The sequence below is a fragment of the Carassius carassius genome, chromosome 6 (assembly GCF_963082965.1).
Source record: "Carassius carassius chromosome 6, fCarCar2.1, whole genome shotgun sequence".
NCBI lineage: Eukaryota > Metazoa > Chordata > Actinopteri > Cypriniformes > Cyprinidae > Carassius > Carassius carassius.
The window spans coordinates 32,612,376-32,637,133 of NC_081760.1; the positions used below are offsets into that span (position 1 = coordinate 32,612,376).

General features: G+C 38.3%; 2 protein-coding genes across 2 annotated transcripts in view; both read right to left on the reverse strand.

The window, feature by feature from the left end:
* Positions 1-74: 74 nt before the first annotated feature.
* LOC132142672 (intersectin-1-like) lies at positions 75-23,701 on the reverse strand. Its single transcript, XM_059552715.1, is given in 26 exon segments — positions 75-2,389; positions 4,518-4,691; positions 4,912-4,995; positions 5,085-5,167; positions 5,267-5,388; positions 5,464-5,676; positions 6,189-6,356; positions 6,551-6,649; positions 6,863-7,046; positions 7,367-7,473; positions 7,630-7,751; positions 11,100-11,291; positions 11,758-11,881; positions 12,113-12,234; positions 12,460-12,505; positions 12,675-13,023; positions 13,317-13,522; positions 14,302-14,473; positions 14,598-14,917; positions 15,336-15,350; positions 16,126-16,247; positions 16,392-16,603; positions 16,712-16,821; positions 20,702-20,841; positions 23,230-23,317; positions 23,566-23,701. Coding segments are annotated over 24 exon segments (3,624 nt in total). The 5' UTR covers positions 20,807-20,841; positions 23,230-23,317; positions 23,566-23,701; the 3' UTR covers positions 75-2,216.
* LOC132141697 (intersectin-1-like) overlaps positions 23,024-24,758 on the reverse strand; it is a 29,908-nt gene continuing 28,173 nt past the window's right edge. Inside the window, exons 11-13 of the mRNA XM_059551363.1 lie at positions 23,566-23,706; positions 23,230-23,317; positions 23,024-23,031 (exon numbers count right to left, since the gene is read on the reverse strand). Of these exons, the coding sequence (XP_059407346.1) occupies positions 23,024-23,031; positions 23,230-23,317; positions 23,566-23,706 (237 nt within the window). The remainder of the gene's footprint in view (positions 23,032-23,229; positions 23,318-23,565; positions 23,707-24,758) is intronic.

A 24,758-nucleotide genomic window follows, 5' to 3' on the forward strand; every position in this document is an offset into this window, starting at 1 on the left:
AATCTTTTACCTCATCACTCGTTTTGACAGCATAATAAAATGCATGCAACGAAAAAAAAAATTGTTGCATTACATCTTGGTACAACTGAATTTTATTTGCAACATTAAGACAACACACTGCTTCTACATTGATAACAATATGCTGTCAAAAACATATTTACTTCTCAGTTTGCAATATATTATACTCTATTCAAAGTTTCTAACATAGACATATATTACTACTGTTCATAGTAGCAAATATAAATAATAAAGTGAGGTCAAAATGTACAGTGTGTGTGATAAGACATGAGAGAAGGGAAAAAGAGCAGAAAAAAGAAAAGATGTGTGACCACAACCCCTTGCATTGTCTGGAAAACTCTCTGAGATTAGGTTTGGGGAAGGTGACCCAGCAGAAAGCATTCAAAGCACTAAGAATCACTCTCTCTCATATATACACACATAGAAAACCCAAGTGGAATGACTTGCTGGCCCCAAGGTAGCTGTTGTCCTTGATCACTCTGGCATCTCACTAGCACAGGAGTGGAATATTAATATGTATATTGCATCTAGACAGGAAAATGTACACACAAATTTAACTAAATTTATCCCCCATCGCTTCAGTACAAAAGGAAACGGCACCTTTCTCAAGCTCAGTAGTGTGATAACTGAGGAAAAATAAATAAGACCCCCACAAATTCAACTTATTTCATCCTCCATCTAAAAACAGTGGGCTCTTTCTAAGACATATCTGAAGAACGGAAGACATTTGCAGAAGATATTGGTGAAGATTGATCCCTTTTGTTCACTGGTTCATTGTTTCTACATGGTGCAACTTGCCAAACCTTTAACATTATAAACCATCTGGCTAGTTGTATGCAAATAAACAACAAAAAAGCAAATACAGTTACAACATATGAACATCTCCGATATCTCTTATTTTTACAAATATGACATAACTACAGTGTTGATCACTAATGTTTAACAAAAGCACAATAAAAAAAATAAACATTCATAAATAAAAAACAAACTATGAAGTCATTAGTAATGCAGTGTCAAACCGAAATATAGTACTATATATTAAAAAGCTTACTTTGTGATGGATCACAATAAAACTAAGAACATTGGGGAACTGAACAAAATCAATTGTTTTGGCCTTTTAGGAACATTTGACAAATACATGTAGGGTATTTTATTTTATTCTGATCACCCTTGCTGCTATAATATTTCAATTGGCCCGTGTGTCCCATTCTCAACAACATAAAATTCAATAAAAGCTACAAAACAAAAGATGCTGAAAAACAAATAGAACCATTTCCCTCCCATAATTCATTTAGTTTATATCATGAAGAATTTGTGGCCACATCTTTTCAAGACTTGCTAAAAATTTCCCTGAACATGCCTACATTTAACAGAACCTCAAACAGAAAAACTAAAACACCTGGACAACACCTGGACAACGGCCACCAGATATCTCTCAGTAAAAACAGAAAACAAATGAGTTGATTTACACTAGACTGGTTTTAGTTTTTAGTGTTAATGACTAAAAGGATGGAATAAAATGTTGAACAGCCAGTAAGACTATAAGGGTGAATCTCACAAAAACATGTCCAGGTCACACCAAAATCCCCAAAGTATTTTACAGTAAAATGTAACCTATATCAGGACCATCATATTTTATGATTCCCAATAGATTTTCATTTTTTAAAATACAATTTTTTTTTATGTACACCTGCATTAATTAAAAGTAGTGCAACAAATTTTACCACGATGAATAAATACATAACTATATATATATATATATATATATATATATATATATATAAAAAAAATCACATTACAGTTATGAGAAGTATACATTATGCAAATAAGTTTTCATGAGATTTACCCATAATGACGGATTCCTAGAATTATTCTGTGTATTCTAGAATGAAAACCTGTAAGAATATCGTTTCAATTTGCACTACTGTTCTCGGGACATCCGGAGACGTCCTTCACATCATTAGGGAACGGAGAGGTTCCCTCTACAGTACATCATTCATTTTCATTCACACACTCGTCTTGAAAAGATATCAAGGACAGTAAAAAATCATTCGGGATCACTGTTGAAGACTGTTACACACTTTCACACTCTGGGATTCATGATGCTGGGTGGAGTGGGACTGTTACATCAGGATGGTGGGCTTTCACCACGGACGAGTAGCGGATATGGAATCCTTGGGGGGGGGGGGGTCAAAAGGTCAGGTCAAACAACGTAAGTCAGGGAGCTGGTCGTCAAAGAGCTGGAGGTCCAGTCGCACCTCAATCTCTCCCGTAGGGACTTCATGTAAAAGCAGACGCTTGGTGATGGGCCCCTTAGAGGCCTGGTCCTTCTTGATGTCGGCCAGCCGAATCTCCGTCCTGCCCAAGAAATCTAAAAAGACAGAGAGAGAGAGAGAGAGAGAGAGAGAAAAAATATTACTCCTAAATTTAGGACTATAAACTACCACTTAACAGCTTTGGGACATTTCTTAAATGTTTCTGAAAGGAGACTCTTACGCTCACCAAGTCTGCATTTATTTAATTAAAAATACAGTAAAAACAGTAATAGTCGGAAATATTACTACAAGTTAATATAACAGTTTTCTGTTTTAATCAGTTATTAAAAGTAATCTATTCCTGTGATGCAAAACTGAATTCTCAGCATCGTTACTCCAGTCTTCAGTGTCACATGATCTTCAGAAATCATTCTGATATGCTGATTTGATGCTCAAGTAGTGCAGGGCGGTTTGAACAAAAATGTATATCACGGTTTTTTTTCTAAATTATGCCGGTTACCCGGTTTATGATTTTTTTTTTTTTTCATGCATAATCAGGTATACAATGCATTTTCTGCTGGTTGATATTCTAAGACGTGCTTTTAGTCCGACAGCACTTGCATAAAATGGTTCCTCTTTTTGGCACAAGTTTTTCTGTGTCATTTTCTACTAGTTCTGCAGCATCCATCTTCCCTGTAACGCCTGTTTCACACTTACTCCGTCTGCAGTGCATATGTGGTCCGCAGCACGGACTCATTGTGCTTTCACACAGGACGCGCTTGCAGTCCGCTACTGATCCACGGCTGATTAGTCCACAAACACAACATTTGTTCATTGTTTTGATTTCATATGTAAATTTTTTTTTTATATATATAGATGTTTTTTTTCAGCATTATGAGTCTTTTATCACAGAACAGTAACAATCTTTCATAGTTATAGACATTAGTTTAAACTCAGTAAATATAAACAACTCATTATTCATGCATTTTACTTCTAGGTTTGTATAATAAGCTGCTCAAGCAAGCGGCAAAACATTTAAACACAATAATTAGCCTACTTTTCTTGTTAAAATATTTAAAATTAAAACACGACAGACAGAAACAGTCTCGTGCCTTTTGCATTTAAATCTTTATCACAAGCAATCCCACGGGTCTTAATGAACTTAGTTTTTCTGCGTCCATAAAAGTGAATATATATATTGTTTTCCTTGTTAATCTAAAAGTGCACTTTTTCTTCTTTTAAACCTAGCCAAAAACTCATGTGTTGCGTGTGAAACAGCTTTAATTAATACACATTTATTAAGAAATGACTGCATTTCCGTGTCAGTCCATGTTCATTTTTCCCGCGAACGATGCGCTTTCACTTTTATTCGGCGCCTGCAGCACAGCAAAAATAGACTCGGTACGTAAACAATCGCTACTTGAACGCACTGACGGACCGCAACCTCGTGCAGTATGAACGCTGGAATCCGTTAACCTGGGTGCATAAAAAAATACGCAATACGTACTGCAGACGGAGTATGTGTGAAACAGGTGTTATAACGTGTACCTGTAGCTCAATTGGTAGAGCACTGCGCTATCAAGCGCAAGGTTGGGGGTTCGATTCCCCGGGAATGCATGTAAGTCGCTTTGGATAAAAGTGTCTGCTAAATGCATACATTTAATTTAATTTTAATTTAATAACGTAACACCAGAGCACTGCTGTGTTTACCCTCAGCACACCTCGCAGTCGCTGCTTAGAAGTGCAACATTGTAAAGGGTCCGTCCGAAACAGTGTTGTGCGGCCGCGGCGCAGCATAACGTTCGTTCCGAATGTTGAGTAATTAAATACACCGGTATGGCGGTATATTAAAAATAAATATCGTAACGAAAATATACACCGGTTTTCGGTATGAACCGGTATACCGCCCAGCACTATGCTCAAGAAACATTTCTTATTATTATCAATGTTGAATGCAGATATGCGGCTTAACATATATTTTTGGAAACAGTGATATATACCTTTTAGGACTGTTTGATGAACAGAAAGTTCAGCAAAGAACAGCATTTATTTAAAATAAAAAAAATTGTAAATACAATTTTTATACTTTTAATGGGATCTTGCTGAATAAAAGTATTAATTTCTTTCAAAAAAGGTTCTATTGACTTTAATAACATTTGAACACTAGTGCGTATATACACACAGACACATTATAAGTGAGACTATATATACTGCATACGAAAAGGAAAGTATAAGTATACTGACCGTCCGGGGAGAACTGATCCCTCTCAAACACAGTGACGCACAGCACATCCTGCTCCAGGTCTTTGATGAAGAACAGGCAGTTTGAGTTCCACTTCGGGTTCAGAGTGTCCTGCAGTGTCTTAGTGACGTGACACTGAGAGCCCATCGTCACCTCACAGTACGGATTACTCTTCCCTGTACACACACACACACACACACACACACACACACACACACACACACACACACACACACACACACACACACACACACACACACACACACACACACACACACACACACACACACACACACACACACACACAATGGCCATTTGTGATATGATCAACAAAACTAAAATGCTTACAGCCTAGTAAAGCACCTTAAATCTTATTATGCAATATTATTTCTTTACCATTTGAGCGGCAGGGCTTTAACTCAATGCCTTCAACAATGTTCACCATTAGCCGCCCAATGCCAGTGGCCCTCTGAGACCTCACTGCAAACATAACAGAAACACAAAACCAGTGCTTAGCAAACACTCAGAGAATTCATAGCTTCACTCGAGCAGTGAGATGTGAGACAGACCCAAGTAGGCTTTCTCTCTCTTCTTCTTCTCTGTTTCGATGAAGAGCTCAGAAGCAGCTTTGATCTTCTGCACCCAAGCCGTCCTGCAGGATCACACGATGAAAGAGAAGAGCATTGTCTGATCATATGCATCTTGATTAACAGGTACAGTTGTAAATAATACATCAATAATGGTCAAATACCGCTCGTTGATGCTCTCAGCTCGTATAGTGTAGACTCTGTCGATGTGAGATATGTGGAATATGGGTTCATCTCCTGAGGGATCCGTGGGCAGCTTCACCAGCACCTCATTGAGGAAGATGGGCTGCAGGTCAGTAAACAGATTAAAGGTCAAAGGTCAAAGCACAAGAATAAAAGGTCAAAGGGTCAAAGGTCTCACCGTTTTGTACATGCGATACTGCAGGTGGGATTTTGCACTGAAGACTTTGTCCGTTCCAGACGATCCCAGAGGTTTGATGATCTGCGTGAGGAGCAGGAAATCATTAAACAGGAAGCCGTAAAGCTCCTTGTTGCTTTTGGCTTTGTAGAGTTTTCCACTGTGCAGGAACTTCCGGGGGCCCAGACAGTTCGTAACAGAGTTGAACACAAGTTGCTGTAAAGAGAGAGAAACCTTTATAACAGAGATTTAATCTAGATTGACATGAGAAAAACAACTGGAGAAATCACAGCTGAAAAGATCAGGTCACTAAGATTTTTATTTTTTGAAAGAAATGAATAGTTTTATTCGACACGGATGCATTATATTTAAAAAAAAATTAGAAATAAAGATTTCTATTCCAAAAAAATGCTGCTATATTAAACATTTTCTTCATTAAAGAATTCTTTAAAATGTTTCCACAAAAATATTAAGTGGCACAACTATTTTTATATTGAAACCATAAATTATAATATTATAAATAATTATAAATAAATCAGCAAATCAGAATGATTTCTGAAGAGCATGTGACACTGAAGACTGGAGTAATGATGCTGAAAATTCTGATTATTATTGTTATTTTTTTTTACTGGGGCATACAGCTATTTAAATACACTCCAGTGAAATCCAGTTTATTTCACTGAGTGAGTGTGTCTATGGGCGGTGTTTGTGCTCCAGGTTTGTGTTACCTCTGACAGCCCCTCACACTGCACATGTGCCTGGATCCACTCCAGCCGGTCCGAGTTTTCTTTCTCTCGCACGCCTTCGTTGATTTGCGAGAACAGCTCTTCAGCCTTCTCCAGAGCCAGCCGCAGGTGACTGTGGTCCGGGTGGTTTTCTGGAGTGTTCTCTAAAATCTGAGCGTGAGGGGAGAAGAAACATGAGACGATGGGTCTAGATACATGAAACCAAAGTGATCAAAGCAGAACAGTGCAGATGGTGAATTATATGTTGCTTCTTTATGTGCTCTTGTAGCACCTTTTTGTTTTCAATGTACCGGTTCTTCATATGATAGATTGGAAATAGCTGATTATTAAGATTTTGTACATACGTTTTTGATGATGAGGGGGTATCGGGTGACTCTCTGCATGGGTTTGAGGAGGAAACTGGACAGGGGCATTCCCTTACAGCGAGGGTCCATCGCCAACCTCTGTAAAACATACAAACATGCATAAAACATCAAGTAACGCAAGCCTTTGGATGACACAGATTGTGTCAAACCAGCTGCACAGAGATAAACAGGAAATAAACAAAAGAAAAATGTGCAAACAATACCACAATACAAAGAAAAGTGGACATTTTAATAAAAAACTGAATTTAAGCATCGCATTTGATTAACGTATTGACTGTTTGCTAGTCTCACCTTAACAAAGTCTTTGAATTCAGGCACCTCGTCTGTTTTCTGCTGAATGAGGGTGGCGCCGTTGAGCTGGCAGCTGCAGAAGCGGATGTACGGCTGCATGTGAGGAAGCTGAGCCGTCAGGATGTCACCAATCATCTTCACCGGCATTCGCTCACCTGACATCTTCCTCCTCACCCGCAATGCCCTGGACACAGTTAGGGGACATTCTGGGTAAGCCATGTAATGCTCATTAAATGGAATTACATCTGATCTATTCATATAGCTGTCTCGACATCTGTTTAATAAAGCTGTGAAGTGTGGATATTTAATTAAATGACCTGACACGTTGCATTATTTTAATAAATACTGATGCAGTGCATTCTCATTAATATATATATATATATATATATATATATATATATATATATATATATATATATATATATATATTAATCATAGAATTAACACAAATGCAGCTTAAATTGCATGGCAACTAATGATGGTGTTAATCAGTAGGTGGCATACTTGAGCAGTTTAATGTTGCACATGATCAGCTCTTTCCAGTTGACAAAGATCATGGCCACCTCCTTCTCAGTCAACAATTCTGACTCCAGCAGAGGCTTCTGGAACGTCTGAAAGCCAACCATAAATATTGGTTATATCTTCTTAAAATACAGTAGCATACTTATTAACAGCAGTTTTTTTAAACTTCAAACGACAGTCCTGATTTCTATTGATCTTGGCCACTCTGTAGGCCTGATTAAACCATCATTTCTTACGAGTTTTACCTCAGTGACTAGCTGCAGGTCATTGACATAGTTCTCCTCTGTAACAATAAGCTCATGTATGTAACCCTGCCTCTTCCGTTCCACTGGGGTCAGCATTTCAAGCAGGTGGAGGTCGGCACACCCTGTGAAACGCACAGAGGTCATGCACAGTCACGTCTCATGCTTAGATTAATACATAAAAAAAGAGATTAATAATTAATAAATACATTAATTCAGTTGCATTTTAAGCAGACAAAAGTCAATTACTTTGGTAAGAATAATACTGGAAATTAAAGCTGAATGTAGGAATAATGTATGATTATTACAAAATAAAGGGCCTGTCATGAAGCTTATTACACTTATTAAATAACTGGACATGAAACATTGATTTGAGTTAAACTTACTTTATTATGTGAGAAGAAAGAGATGACTGAGTGATATGAGGCAATACTAGCAGTTATTGTAGGAACACGCGCAACTATACAAAAATATTTGACTGCAGAATGCTGCGATTGCCCAATCAGATTCAATTATTCCAGACAGAGCTTTAAAAAACAAAATCTAAATGTGCATTCACTTCTATAGGATATGCATGCAGGCATATTCCTCATGCAATACTGATTTTATGCCATACGTGTGAGTCATAAATGAAACATTACTGTGCATTCAAAAACATTATGCGTGTGATAGTGACACAATCACTGGTAGCAGATTGAAAATAAATAAAGCCAGTCTGCAGTTGCAATGAAGTTCTTTAATGGTTACACATTTATTTTTTATTTTTTTTATAAAGGTGGTATGACACTTTGTTTAAAGCTAGGAATTGTTATATATAGTTGCGTTTTTAACTGTACATTCATTTTATTTTGATAAAATGCTTTAATGGTCAAGTACAATGGTTAATGTTTTGGACATTTTGGTGAGATATTCAGAACAAATGCATTGTATTACAGAGTATTGCAAATACTGAATGGGAAGGAAGCAGTTGTGCTTCTGTAGTCTGAGGAGGATTTTTAAAACGAAACAAAAAACCTTTTAAGAGACTGGTCAGGGACATGATGGACAGCCCATCCAGCCAATAATAAAGCAGCAACCTCAAATACTGTGGAACCAATAAAGAATCACACAGACATGATTTCATGTCTTGTTTCTCAGCATTAAAATAACAACACTGTTATGACGCAGAGTAACAAAAAATAATAATAATTAGTTCATGAGTTGCCAGTACAATATTGTAGGAGTACAAATTAATGCCATGCTTTGATTGTTTTCTAACAAGCAGAAAAAACACACTGGATGATCTAATGGCCCTAACACTCAGTCTCTTGTTCATATATTTAAAAGAACATTCCAGTCTTTCATGTTTCACATGTGAACCTCTATTTAGTCATAAGCATTTGTGATTAGAAGAGTAAACTTATGTTCAGTACATTAATGCTGTTTAGGGTTTCATTCAAAGCATGACATCTCAATTTCATAAAATTTATTGGACTCTCTACTCACTAATTGAACTTTCATATTTTAGTTTTCCGGTACAGGACGGTGTACATACTGCAGTTAATTGTTTTCAAACACTATGCATAATTTTTGATCATTATAAAAATAGTGAGCTGTTATATCAAGAACAACTTTGAAATCAACACTAAAAACAATTGAAAATTCAATCAACATGACAGAATGATGACAGCAAACGATTGAGAATACAAAACCAAAGCATTCATCCATTTATATGGGAATCACAATTATAGTATATAAGAAATTAACCCTCTGAAAGTCTAATCATGTAAGGAAACTCTTAACGAGTACGACACTTCCAGCAACATTTTATACATGTACGCATTACTGTACCATTATCTTTAAGTGGCAGTTGTGCATTTTTTTTTTGGTTTGCAACACCAAATCTCAACCCCATCACGCAAACACAATAGAACAAACAATCAAAAAACAAAACCAAAAAACAAACAAGAGACTAGCAAACACACAAATCAATTCATCCACTGTTTTGGTATGAACATGTAAGAAACAATGACACAGAGAGGCATGTGACTGCACTGGATGAACTGAGTTATCCATTCTCTCCGTCAAATTAACTGGCAGCACCTGTGTGTACTGGAAGGGGTGAAGGGGGGGGTGTTCTGAATGACACACAATAGATATCTATATGAAGTCCACATAACCGACCATTTGAGGACAATTGACATGGTATATGCTCGTTTTCGAGATCACTTGACTTGGTTTAGACATACTTTGGCTCCCAAAACCATGACATGTTGATATTTCAACTGGTCGGATATGTTGTACACATCGCTAAATCTCAATTTCACATATTAGAGCCTTGATGAGTTTGCAATGACACTAGTAAGCAAGTCAGTTATGACATGTTTGATACTGCACCCCATTACGTCATGACTCATGAATAGTGGGTCATTCTGTGGTGCTATGATCCAATGAGAAACCCGGGGGCGGGGCTTCGAGGAGCGAAAAAAAGCGTGCGTTGGTCGGATGAAGCGGTGGAACTTAACACTGAATGGAACCATTTTGATTGGTTGCTTAATAACCAATTTTCGTTTTTACCAACAGGCTTTGGGGCGAAAACACAGAAAGCCACAAAAGGACCCACTATCCAGCACATTTTGATTAGTGTTTCAATTCATTGTACAAATTCAGTGTAAATGATTAATTTCATGAATTTGTAAAAGAAAAAAGGGAAGAGATCCTTCAAATATTAGGCATTCTTGGTTAATTGCGTTAATGCGGAGGATGCTGGCTGGCAATTTTGCCTCGAGAGTCTACGGTTCAGAATATTGAGGTTAACGACTGCTCTCTGTAGTATTCGTCTCTTCTGGCCACAAAGCCAGCTGTGAGGGGGGGCAGTCACATGATCAATGTTCCATCTCCCATCATCCCGCTGGGCAGTTTAAGGGATAGTGGGTCGCTTTGAGGACTTTCAAGGCTGAGTGGGATATGGGCAACATAAGAGTCCTAGAAAGAGGAAAACACAGCACATAAGCCAAAAAAAAGGGGGGAAAATCTAAATAAAGTAAAGAAAAGAAAACCCACAATGTGCAAAATCTTTACGAGCTAGGAGAGCTAAATGAACTCTGCAAGACACTTTTCACAGGACACCACAATGACCAGGACACCGGCATGCAGGCAGAGAGAGAAAGAGAGACGAGAGTCTACTTAATGCTCTACAACAGGTGAGAGGTTGACTGGAAACAGGAAGAGGAGGGGCTTCAGTGTGGACATTAGAGGCTCTATAACTCACCACATCATGAGAACATAATTAAAACTAAATTTGAGAGAAGGTCCTCAAGGGTTTGAAAGAAACGACTGTATTGGCATAGTCCATTTAACTGGATGTTACCGGTGACGCTTCAAGCCAATTGTCTCTCAAAGGGATTTCAGAATTGATCTGTTATCTCTAATTTCTTTGAATAGGATAGAGAGGATATTGTGTGTATAAAAATCAGAAAATGTTCTGGACTCACATTGTTGGCTGGGGTCTGTGTCGGTGGTCAGCTTGACGTAGTTTGATGGGAAAAGGCCAACGGAACCATTCAGCTCTCCCTTCCACCAATCGGGATCCTCTCTGCTCAAGACATTGATGATTTGGCCCTTCCCAAAAGGCAGCTCATCATCGTTCTGAGCCGTGTAATCATACATGCCAATCACCTGGCACACTATGGAGGCGAAACACAAACGCACATGTAAAATATAAGATGGCTTGTGTTTTTATGCAACGATCTTGTAGGACTGTAGTACATTTTCACATTTAAAAATCAACAGAATTCCGATTTCTTTTCAACTACTAACAAATTAATTTCAGAATCTCTATTTCATATTTATAATAAGTATAATATAATACAATATATTTATTCCTGATTACTGGAGTATTTGCTTAGCTATTTGGTAGACTGCCTTTATTTATCAACCATGAGGACATGCAAATAACTAGGAAAAATGCAAAAACTATGAGTTGATGATGGTGTGTTGGCAAGCAATGTACATGTAACCTAGCCTGTTCTAAAAGACAAGAGGCAACATGCTCAGTTGACATAATTATATATCGCCTTTAACGTTTTAATTATAAAAAGAACAAAGTACAAACATACGAAACCAGTTACTTGCACAATAAGTTACCTGTACCTGCATTGGGTGTTGGCAGCTTTGGTGGGTTGGGCTCTGTGGGTGTGGTCTTACTGGTGCAAGGGCTCAATAATTTTACATAATTAGCTGGAAACCAGCCAATCTGACGCTTCTTTCCTCTTGCCTGAAGAGAGCAACAGCAGTGGGCCATTAAAATGAATCTAAAGTAATAACTTAGCATACAATCTCATTTAGAAGGAACAGCGATATCTCTCTGGTATCACCGTATCATACATTCCACAAGCACTATGTTATTATAGCAGTATTTATAACAGTTATTTTATTAACTGTTTAAGGCTTGTGTTATTGTAGTAGAAAGTGTGAGTGTATTTAATAGCATGTGTGTTATTCAGACCTGAAGTTCTCCTTCCCACCACCCTCCTGGGTTTTTCTTGCGAATGAGAATGAGCTGTCCAGCTGCTAAGGTGAGCTGCTCTGCCCCGGTGGCTGTGTAGGGAGCAATCACCTGGGCAATCTCTGAACACAGAAGAAAAAAACAGGTCAGAAAAGAAAAAAGCAGGAATACAGGGCAGCTCGCTTCTAAAATGCTGTTATGGTAAAAATCTGGTCTCTGAGTTTAGTTATAAAAGGCCATTAATCGTTTCCTTTTTTTTTTTTTTTTTGCTAAAATTCTTTCAAACTCAGGCAATCTATGGTACAAGTTTGATGAGAGCGGTATATCATGAGGACATCACCACCCACCTGGTTTCCTCCCTAAACTTCCTGTTTTTCCAGCAGATCCCAAACCCTAGAAAAGAGTGGAAAAAATGCTATTGTTAAAATGATTTTACTGGTTGAAAATATTCCTTATTTGACTACAATAGTAACTTTTGCATGTAACTGTATTTGTATCAACAGTATTGCATTATAAAAAAGCTCAAACAATTCAAGTTCTGTTTAACATTTTAAGTCATTACCTCAGATTCTTTAGGTTTGACGTAATTCGAGGGGAAGACTCCAGTCTTCCCGCCCACGGTGCCGGTCCACCAATCTCCTTCTTTCTTTGTGACCGTGATGACATCACCTTGCTGGAAGGTCAAGTCGCCCTGCTCACTGCTTTCATAAGTATACATGGCCACAAACTCTGTGATCAGACAGAATCACACAGACTTTCAGATACAAAATGATTAGGAAGAGAGAGGGAAAAATACATTATCCATCGAGCTGTCGCTGGAATTCTGACCTTCTCCGAGATCTGTGGGTTTGTTTGGAGATGGGCTGGGTCTCTTAACACTGGGGGGGCTGTCCGAAGAGCCAGACTCAATACTGAAACAGAACAACAGCATTCAAAACTCAAAATCACAGTCTGGATGAAACGCCTAACTGTGTGTTCAACATCACTTACTGTAATAAAACTGGTGCTTCACAATGGGGTCATAATTGTTATGTTATGCTTGAAAAGTGAAAACCTATTTATTACAATATATTACAAATATAGTTTTATTACAAACCAGTGCTATTTTGCACAGACAGAAAACTAAAATAAAAAATGTAATATGCTAACATCCTATAAAAATCACTAATATTAGCCAATAATGGTATATCACCAAAATACACACCTCATAGATTTCCGGATGGGCCCAGAGATGAGTTTGACGTAAGATTTGGGGAACCATCCTCTCTGCCCTTGCACCTCCCCAAACCACCACATATCCTGCTGCTCCAGGACGGTGATCACGTCATTCTTGTTAAAGTTTAGGTGATTGTCTTTCTTGGCTCTCCATGGATACAAAGCCTGCGCCTGCAGACCCTCCACCTTTTCACCCTGGAAACAAGGGTTTTCAACATGAAATGCACTGATAAGATCCCAGTACCTAACCATGACTTCCATCTAATTAAATGATGAACAATGGTATGATTCTTTTCATACATATTTGTAAAAGCCTGAAAGAAAGAGGCCTTATAGTATTTAAAGCAATAGTTCATTTACTAGAAAAGTTGCAAAAATTTTACCCTCAGGCCATCCAAGTTTTATATGAGTTTGTTTCTTCATCGGAACATATTTGGAGAAATTCAGCATTATATCATTTGCTGATTAAAACATCACAATAATCCAAAAGTAATCCACACCACTCCAGTCCATCAATGAATGTCTTGTGAAACAAAAAACTGTGTTTTGTAACAAAAAAAAAAACATTATTAAGATGGACTTGAATTTTGGCAAGAAGCAAAGGTTTAAAACACCTTAATGATGGATTTGTTTATAACAAATATGCAGCAATTCACTTCCCAAGACTTGAATTGATGGACTGGAGTCATGTGGATTACATTTGGATTATTGTGATGTTTTATCAGATGTCCGGACTCTCATTCTGACGGCACCCATTCACTGCAGTGGATCCACTGGTGTGCAAGTGATGTAATGAAAATTTTTTGATATAGAAACAAACTCATGTACATCTTGAATGGTCTCAAGAGTCATCTTGGGGTTATGGCTAGGTTTTGGAATTATTCCTTTAAAATGCATAGGGTAGATAAGAAATTTAACACAAAATTTTTTATTAATTAATATGGACGGGGCAGTTTTTGAGAGAGCATATGTACCTGGCCGAGCACTGGTGAGGGTGAGGAGCCGGAGAGTGTTGCTGGGGTGAAAGCAGAGCGTTGCCTGATCTGCCCTCCACTGGGCACCGACAGGGATGGCTGAGTGGGCTGGGTCGGCCATGCATCCCATCCATCACTGTCCTGCTTCTCCACTGCAGAATTAGTTGGCCATCTGAATTAAAGTCACAGGGGCACAGAATCAAAATGGATGCAGATAAACCAGAGCTGAAAAAAAGTCATCTGTAAATAAATATCTTTGCTAGAATTATTTTTTTTTTGTTGTAAAAATTACTTACGTAGTGCTGAAATCTGCCCAGTTACTGGATGTTGAGGAAGAGGAGGAGGCGGGGCCTGGAGGGGCAGGGGCTGAGGAGGGCGGGGCTATCGATGCAGACTCTGTGGAGACTGACTGCAAGGGTGTGGCTGTGGTCGATGAAGAAGCGGATGACACATGGGAACCCAATTTAGGGCTGGGACTAGAAGCAGCGCTAGCCCTCAAACTAAGAGGAACTTCAGATTCTGGAATCTTCTCTGCATAATTGGCAGGGAACCAGCCAGTCTTCCCTTTAATCTCTCCTCCTAACCATCCAGGTTCACCTGTCTGAGACTCATCCACCTGAAAAGAGAAACACAAGAGAAAACAAATGAGAGACATAACTGGGTGATAAAGAATCACAAGGAACCTCAGCATCTTCATATACATCAGAGAAACCCATGAACTGGAATACACAGAGCACAGTGACTGTATGTGATGACACAAAGGACTCATTTTGTTGATTTAATACAGGAAATGGAATAAATGGTCATTGCATCCCAGAGGCATCATTGACATTTCTATGAGTGATTTAATGACAAACACAGCAAAGCCTCTGAAATCTTGCAAAAGACTCAACAACAGACACAGACATGTGGCCACGTATTATGATCTCTGTACAGGGTCTGATTTAGCTCAGTGGTAAATGAACAAAACTGACAACATCAAAGACAAACAAGAAATAAATCAAAGTGCATGAGGAGCAGAAGCCTCGACTTACCCACTCTCCCTTCACCTTCAGGCAGAGTGAGCAAAGGGAGGACAGAGGCAGGGTCAGAGGTCAGTACATGTACACACTAACAGCACACATATATTCTCTCTCACACAAGGCCGAGACAATTACACACTCTCCGGCAAGAACACATCAGAACTACAGCTGTTGATTTAACACGTTAACTTGGTGCAACTAATTTTCAAACAAATAACGTTAAAAATATTAAAGCATTTAATGTCCTCACCCTGGTCTTGACTTAGATGTCATCTTACATTACATGCAATATATTTTTTTTCTTTAAAGCTACTTTTTGTAATGTCTTTTAAATGCGTTTCTCATTTAACACAATATCGATTTTATCTTTGGGGGGTAATTTTTCAGCCAAAAATTATTTGTGTTTAATTAGTGATTAATTATATTAATCGGCACATCATGTAATTAACCTAGTTTAAACCTTTAATGGCAGGCCTAATCAGAAAATATAAGCACACATTATAGGGCTAAAACTATTTCTCAAACAGTAAACAACAGTAATTACATGCAAAGTAAAATAAAATAATTGTGGATTACTATTGCTTTAAATCGTCTATACACACTACCATTCAAAGGTTTGGGATTGTAAGATTTTTTATTTGTTTTTGAAAGAAGTAATTTACACACAGCAAGACTGCATTTATTTGCATGCAATATTGTCAAATATTATTACAAATTGAATGAACTTTTATATTGTTTTATTCTAAGCTCAATTTCAGCAGCCATTATTCCAGACTTCAGTATCACAGTAAAAATGGCTTACCATCACTATATCTCCAGGATGGATGGTGATCTCATCATGACTGCGGGCCTCAAAGGGATACAGTGCTCTATAGTAGACCACCTTTACCTTACCCTGATTAAAGCCAGACACTGGAATCTTATCTATAACACAAACACAAAAGTTATATTGGGTTACCCCATTTAGGGTGAGCTTAACACATCTCAATATTGATAAACAAACAAAAAATAGCTGCGAAACCAATACAATTCATGTCTGTCTGATTCAACAATCTTCTTTTGTCTCACCTGCCATAGACCAGGGCAACTGAGCTGGGAGTTTCCCCGATTGCGGATGCTGTGGGAGGAGTTTGGAGAAGTTATCCTGTACGTCGGGTCTGCTGTGGTTCTCCTCTTCACTCACTTGGCTTATCCAAGCCTGAGACACCGGAGGAGTGGGCGCTTTTCCCAGCCCATCATCTCTCCATGCAGGAGACACACCACCTTCTGTCCCTGACAACCTGAAGGAAGTAAGAGAAAAAATGAATGAATAAGAATTACAATGAATTAGAAAAGTCAAATTATTATTTTTCCCTCACAAAGAATGGCCATGCAAAGGTATAAAATACCTATACTCTTGCAATTCTGTGGACTTCCTGTCATGTGATGGCTGGGTGATGTCAGCCTCCAGCCCCTTTTGTTTCTGCCTCTGTTGTTTGTTGTGGATTTCTCTCAGCTCCTGCAATGCATGATGGGATATTGGAGGACAGGTAAGGGGTAGTATAGGGGGCAACGGGGCTCTGTTTGCGCTCACCCTCTCTCTCACACACACAGATACGTTCACAGCTGTGCCCTGCAAGTGCTATCTGGACAATCTGTTCAAAGTCTCAGTCACATAACCTCTATTTGTTTTTTATACTGAATAAAATTTCTGACTACAGCTCCTAAGTTACCATCTGAAAATATTGAAAATCTCAATTTTCATACTCTCTGCTATCTCTGAACATTTTAATTATTTAAAATAGAACATTTAAAAACAGTACACAGCATATACATTTTGTGTGCTTGACTGTATGATTAACCATTTATAATGTTAATAAATGGCTGCCAAATGATTCACTAAATGTAACAACTGATTGACAGCCAATTCAGTGCATTTATATTTAATACACTTGCATGGTCCAAGTGCAAACTGCATAGCCATTGCATTCATGATGGCAGGCTGCAATGCCTGCTGGGTAAGGTCACATGAACCACAGAAGCTACAAGAGAGGAAACAACAGACTGTGTCTCAGCAGACCAATGGAAACACTGCCACTTATGTAATGGCAGACCATTCCACCAATAAGCAAGCTCTTTGGGAAACACAATCAGGATTTGGTAAAGGAGTCATGTTCATTTTTTTTTTATGTTTAAGTATGTTTCTCTGGTCTGGGATCTCTTATCGAAGCTATATTTCTGTTAAATGTTGAATGTCACATAAGCACAATTTATCCATCGAATTACACAATCAAGAAAGATCACTGCAAGCGGATTTGTAATAGACAGACTCTAGAAAGACAGAGAAAGTTAGCCATTCAAGTGTAAAACACACTTATATATACACCCCAAACCAGTGTAAAAGGGTGTGAGTGTTTAGATTTCATGAACCAGACATGCACTTTTTGATGCATTTGTAAATCCACACACTGAAAATGTAGTTTCCTTCTGTTACAACTTCACTGACAATTTATTTCTTCTTCTTCCTTTTTAAATGTAGCCTAATTTTTGCAGGGAAAGTCTGTATAACATTTTCTTGGTCACACCAATACCAATATTACTAAATGACATGAACCTATAAAATTACTTTAAAGAGTTAAACAATAATAAAAATGAAATGAAAGAATTGTTCAGTATGCAAATAACTAAATAAATGCTAAAATCCTATCAGATGGAAAGAAAGACAGATCACTGCAGTACAATGTGTGTCAAATTTGGTGTAATAGAGTTTACAGCTAATCTATTTTTGCAAAAAAGCTAATCTATTTTTGCCAACCAGCTAGTCTATTTTTGCAAAATAATGCACTTCTAAAGTGACTAAAATGTAAATGACAGTAAAAATTCTGTAATGGGTGCTACGACATTTAAAAGCATGTGTGTATATATATATATATATATATATATATATATATATATATATATATATATATATATATAAAAGAACTAAAAAAAAATGATGTTTAGGTGTTTATGCATAAGATTTTGGAACTAATTGACACACGGCTTGGAAAATAAAGCAGCACAATCAACCTTATGCGTTATTTACCATGATCTGCCTCAGATCAGTGCACAAAAATGCATAGCTTTCTACCAATGCGTGAAGGTTTAGAATAGCTACAGCGCTGCCTTTGATGGGCTTCTCAAAGGGAGCTGGAGGAGGTGTTGTGAGACACATGAGCAGGGGACGTGGTGTAGGGTGAAAACAAAGGTCAGGGGAGAGGGAGGGATGACCTGGAAGTAGAAGTCTATATGCTTCAAACAGGCCAGCAGTGCTGCGAGACAGTCCAACAGCACCTCGTCCACAGAGCTCCCTGACTGCAAGAGACACAGAGCCAACCATATGGTGACGGGTCAAAGGTCACATCATCATCATCATCATCTTCATTTTCTTTGCACTCTGTTTTGATGTGTGCTCAGCTCTACACAATGCAGAGCCTCTTAAGCTTATTTATCTTATTTATTTAAAGGGTGAAATAAACGGACCAGATGCGACATCTGAACCAAAGCAGAGCAGTGAAGCCTTTGCTCTGTTAATTAGTGCGAGTTACAGGCTTAAAAAAAAAAAATCTCCAAAACTATTCTCTCAGGAATATTATTCATCAGGGCTCAACAATAAAGATAAAGGACCCATGTCACAAGGTCAGATTGAGAGACTTGAAAATGCAAAATGGATTAATATGGCTGATTTTGTGACTGTGATTTCCAGAATTTCCAGGAATATGTACAATAGATGAAGTCATACATGACAATTTTTTTTTGTTCTGACACTAACTTGTATGTGGAGTTATTTTTTTATTTGAAATTAAGAAAGAAATTGCACACAATAAGATAAAAGATACAAACAAGTTTTTAGGAAATTACCTATATACTCTATAAAGTCTTCACTGTATGAATCAAATATACTGATCATTATTAAAGCTACTAAGACAGCAGCAGGTATATTAGGCTGCTGTAACTTTAAGACCTAATGCACAGATCCAATACGCATTACATTTTCTCCCAACTATTTATATTCACTTAACTGAATATGTTTACAGGAATACTCAGTAAGAGGGGCATGCTGACATCACTAAGTATTTCAACCATTCACGCATGTGTGACAGCCGGCTTTCTTTGAGTGTGTGTCAGTCACTGCACAAGTACCACATTATACTTTCTGCTTCCTAAATACATTTATGTTGTAATTTCAATCTGTTTAACTCCATCTTTTCAAATTGAATAACTATTTTATTTATGAATTATTATTCTTATCATTATTAGGAGTTTTGTAGTATTTTGAGTTTGGTCATCCAAAATGAAAATATGACAAGGGCAGGTAAAAACCGGAGCAGCAAAAAAAATAAAATAAAAACTTCCTTATTGTAGAGCCCTGTTGATGTCTTAGTAAAAGGAAGTAGTCAAGACAACACACAACTGGAAGTGTGCTACTCTAACTCCCCTCATATAGGACAACAGAGAGCACAGTGCTGTGAGTAGATGGTAATAGTTTAGTAGTAGTTTTCTGGGGGTTGTCTACCTGTCGCCCCCTCTGCTCTTCGTTAAGTAGCTCCGATTGCAGGTTCTCCATCCTAGCAGTGTGGGTCTGATAGAACAGCCCCAAGGACTGTACCACCACGAAGGGTAAAGCGGGGTAAAGCACGGTCAAGCCAGAACAACGAGGGCCAACCAAGCCATATAAACATGGTGGAGCGAGGGGAGTTGAGAGGGAGTCAGCCAGGATGAAGAGAGGATGAGGACGACAGAGTGAGCAGCAGGAAGATACAGTGAGAGAGGAACAAGAGATTGTGTGACGCAGTGAAAATACTTCTACTTTATCACACACCCTCTTTCTATTATTCTGAAGGCACATTAGGACAAAAATAAGATGTTCTGTTGGTTTTATCACATTCACTGGGTGGAAGGTCAATGATGTCTCAAAGTGCACTCTCTCTTACTTCCTCTTTCATTCACACAAACACAGAGGGGCCAAAACGAACACTGCCCCAACTGTCAATGGTGACTTCAGCAAATTTACCAGTTTTTCTTATTAGCCGTGAAACAGCGATTTGTTTTTTATTGTATATGTATATCATCTAAAGCATTCAGATGATTGTTAAAATGTGTTTTCTTCCGTCAGTTATTTAATTAATTACAGAAGTTATTTAATGGACAGAGTAAGTTATTTAATTTTATTTACCAAAGCCAATTTAATGCAAATGTTGCACAAATGTTCATTTTGCCCCCTTCACACACCGACACACAACGCAAAACATAACAGTACAAAAATTGTCAAGTACCTACAAAACTAACACAACTGAAGCAAATTTATCTCTGTTTGTGTAAGTGTGTGTGTTTGTTTAGGTCTTTACGGGCTTCAGTACCTTCAGCTGTGTGTTAAAGGCATCTATTTCCAATAGTTTGGAGCGCGTCTCTTTCTCCACAGCGTCCAGCTGTTCCCTCAGCTGCTGTTTGGTGGATTCCTTCATTTCAATGGCCCTCTGAAGACTAGACAGAGAGTCTCCTACAAAGCAGAAATGATCAGACAACAATTAAAAAGCATTCCTTAGAGATTAAAATCCTTGTGGACCATTCTGCAAATCGATTTATTTTTCACCCTTTTACACTGATTTAAACAAAAGGAAGCTTTAATCATCAAAATGGCCACTAAAACCGCTCTCGTTTCAACCGTTTAATGAGCAAAACAAACAGGAATACTGTTCAAATAATGCTTAATTCACCAATCTGACCATATACAGGTGCTAGTCCTATAATTAGAATATCATCTAAAAGTTGATTTATTTCACTAATTCCATTCGAAAAGTGAAACTTGTATATTATATTCATTCATTACACACAGACTGATATATTTCAAATGTTTATTTCTTTTAATGTTTATGTTTATAACTGACAACTAAGGAAAATCCCAAATTCAGTATCTCAGAAAACTAGAATATTGAGAAAAGGTTCAATATTGAAGACACCTGGTGCCACACTCTAATCAACTAATTAACTCAAAACACCTGCAAAGCCTTTAAATGGTCTCTCAGTCTAGTTCTGTAGGCTACACAATCATGGGGAAGACTGCTGACTTGACAGTTGTCCAAAAGACGACCACTGACACCTTGCACAAGGAGGGTAAAACACAAAAGGTCTTTGCAAAAGAGGCTGGCTGTTCACAGAGCTCTGTGTCCAAGCACATTAATAGAGAGGCGAAGGGAAGGAAAAGATGTGGTAAAAAAGTGTACAAGCAATAGGGATAACTGCACCCTGGAGAGGATTGTGAAACAAACCCATTCAATAATGTGGGGGAGATTCACAAAGAGTGAACTGCAGTTGGAGTCAGTGCTTCAAGAACTACTACGTACAGACGTATGCAAGACATGGGTTTCAGCTGTCGCATTCCTTGTGTCAAGCCACTCTTGAACAACAGACAGCGTCAGAAGCGCCTCGCTTCAAAAAGGACTGGACTGCTGCTGAGTGGTCCACAGTTATGTTCTCTGATGAAAGTAAATTTTGCATTTCCTTTGGAAATCAGGGTCCCAGAGTCTGGAGGAAGAGAGGAGAGGCACACAATCCACGTTGCTTGAGGTCCAGTGTAAAGTTTCAACAGTCAATTATAGTTTGGGGTGCCATGTCATCTGCTGGTGTTGGTCCACTGTGTTTTCTGAGGTGCAAGGTCAACGCAGCCGTATACCAGGAGGTTTTAGAGCACTTCATGCTTCCTGCTGCTGAACAACTTTATGGTGATGCAGATTTCATTTTCCAACAGGACTTGGCACCTGCACACAGTGCCAAATCTATCAGTACCTGGTTTAAGGACCATGGTATCCCTGTTCTTAATTGGCTAGCAAACTCGCCTGACCTTAACCCAATAGAAAATCTATGGGGTATTGTGAAGAGGAAGATGTGATATGCCAGACCCAACAATGCAGAAGAGCTGAAGGCCACTATCAGAGCAACCTGGGCTCTCATAACACCTGAGCAGTGCCACAGATTGATCGACTCCATGCCACGCCGCATTACTGCAGTAATTCAGGCAAAAGGAGCCCCAACTAAGTATTGAGTGCTGTACATGCTCATACTTTTCATTTTTATACTTTTATTTGGCCAAGATTCTTAAAAATCCTTTCTTTGTATTGGTCTTAAGTTATATTCTGATTTTCTGAGATACTGAATTTGGGATTTTCCTTAGTGGTCAGTTATAATTATCAAAATTAAAATAAATAAACATTTCAAATACATCAGTCTGTGTGTAATGAATGAATATAATATACAAGTTTCACTTTTTGAATGGAATTAGTGAAATAAATCTTTTTGATGATATTCTAATTATATTACCAGCACCTGTAGTTCTTGACTGTTTACTTGCCTCTGCGACTTCAGGTGTTGTTTTTTTTGCTCAATCAGCTCATTTGTAAAATTGTTCCTGCAGTACCAAATATAGCCAGTCTGCAGCAACTTCTACAGACTACAGTGATTCTAGATCATTGTTGGTTTAAATGTTACAAAGGCTTTATGTGGGCGTTTTTTGGGGGCGAGAACTCTGAACACACCTTGATTGAGTGTCCTGAATTTCAACCGGTTTGCGAAACAAAGACGTGTTGTGCTGATCATCAATTTTAATCCCAGTAATTTTATAGAAACTTTGAAATAATAATGGTAGAAGACAGAACCCATGAACTCCAACATGTAGTTTTTATGATTTATAACACTGACAAAGACACATGGCACCACAGTCAGTACTAAAGGCAGCTGATTACCACTTTAATCAGGTAACCACATAAAATGAGCAGACACCAGCTAATCTGTTGAGATGGACTCTGGTTTGCACCAAAACGTCTAGTGTTATAATATCTAATCCGAAAACTAGCCTGGATCTTTAAAGTGCTGTAGAGGAAAGGGTTCTTACTGTGCAGACTGTTCTGCTGAACCTGCTTCAGCTGGTCATTCAGACACTGTTTGTCAGGAATCAACCGACTCAACCACTGCTGAGACTCCTGATGGAGACAAAAGACAGAAACACATAAAATATTTGGATTTCTTTGAAACACTTATGTACAGAGCAACTTAAAATTTATATCTTATTGTTTATAATTGCACAGAAACAAGATTTATATAGTCTAAAGCACTTGTCTCTGTCCATGAGGGGCTTAAACTCCCTCTTCTCATCCACTCATTAAAAAAAAAAAACGGGGAGAAGTGGCAAGTGAAGAGAAAGAAGAGAGAAATGAGAAGTAGTGCACACCTGCAGCTGCTGTTGTAGGCTGGTGATCTCAGAAATGCGGTGCTCTCGCGTCTTATTGGTGCTCTCGATCTCGTGCCTCTGAGCCGAGAGACGGAAACGAATGTCCTGCAGTTTACCCTCCAACTGTGACTTCTTATCGTTCTAGAAAAGAGCCAAAAAGAACAACAGATGTCAAACTACTAAACTCAGCATCAGATTAACTTGGGTTTATTACGCATATGAGCCCCTCAAACAGATTACAATTCTGTTTGGTGCTGCTGATTGAGTGCAGAAATCATGAAAGGCAGCTTTAAAATTAGTCTTTTTTTAACCGCCTTATTAATGTGATTATATCTGATGTATGACCAAGCTTATATATTTACATTTTTTAAGGCAAAACACTTCATAAATAAGTGTTTCTTTGGACTTGTGGACAGAAAATATCCAAAATATACTTTTGTATGTCTATTTTATTGCACTATTATTTATCTGCATCAGTAGATTTAAACTATAATACATATTTTAAGGCTGTTTGGTCAAAATGAGTTGAATGCTTTGAGTCAGAAATCTTTACTTCAGTAGCACTGAAAACAAATCAGTCTTTATACCCATCTATATTCTGAAGGTTTTTACAGTGGGGTTTGTTCATGTATCATTCCCCTGATTTTTTTTTTTTTTACAACATTTTATTCCTAAAAACCTGGTTGTATTTTCCGATTCATGTAGTGAAAAAAAGAGATATCCAAAATCCCCTTAGTTTATACCTTTAACTTAATGTGCCAACAAAACTAAACAAGCTGGTTCTCTTACGAGAGCTCTCTCGTACTGCGTCTTAGCTAAGACGCTACGGGAAAAGTCTCTTTTCACGAAATACTGAAGCAAAAAATTATCCTTAATTTTGTATTTTTGTAAAGCGCATTTGCAGCAGTACACAGCCATAGGCGAGACGGCTCGTTCGCTCATTGGCTTGTTCTGCGGCAACTGCACAGCCTATCAAGCGCGGGCTGATGCAACATCAGACCAATAAGGGCGCTTCGCGCCCTTCTTGCCACTTCCCGCCGAAACGGGTGTGGCCCAACCTATAAAAGGAGCTCGAAAAGGCTGACTCACCTGATTTTTCATCTCTTCAGCGAAGCTCACGCATCGCTGGATCACGGAGGAAGCAAGCGCCGTCTGAGAAAGCACATCAGCAGGACGAGCCATTCTGAAGCTGC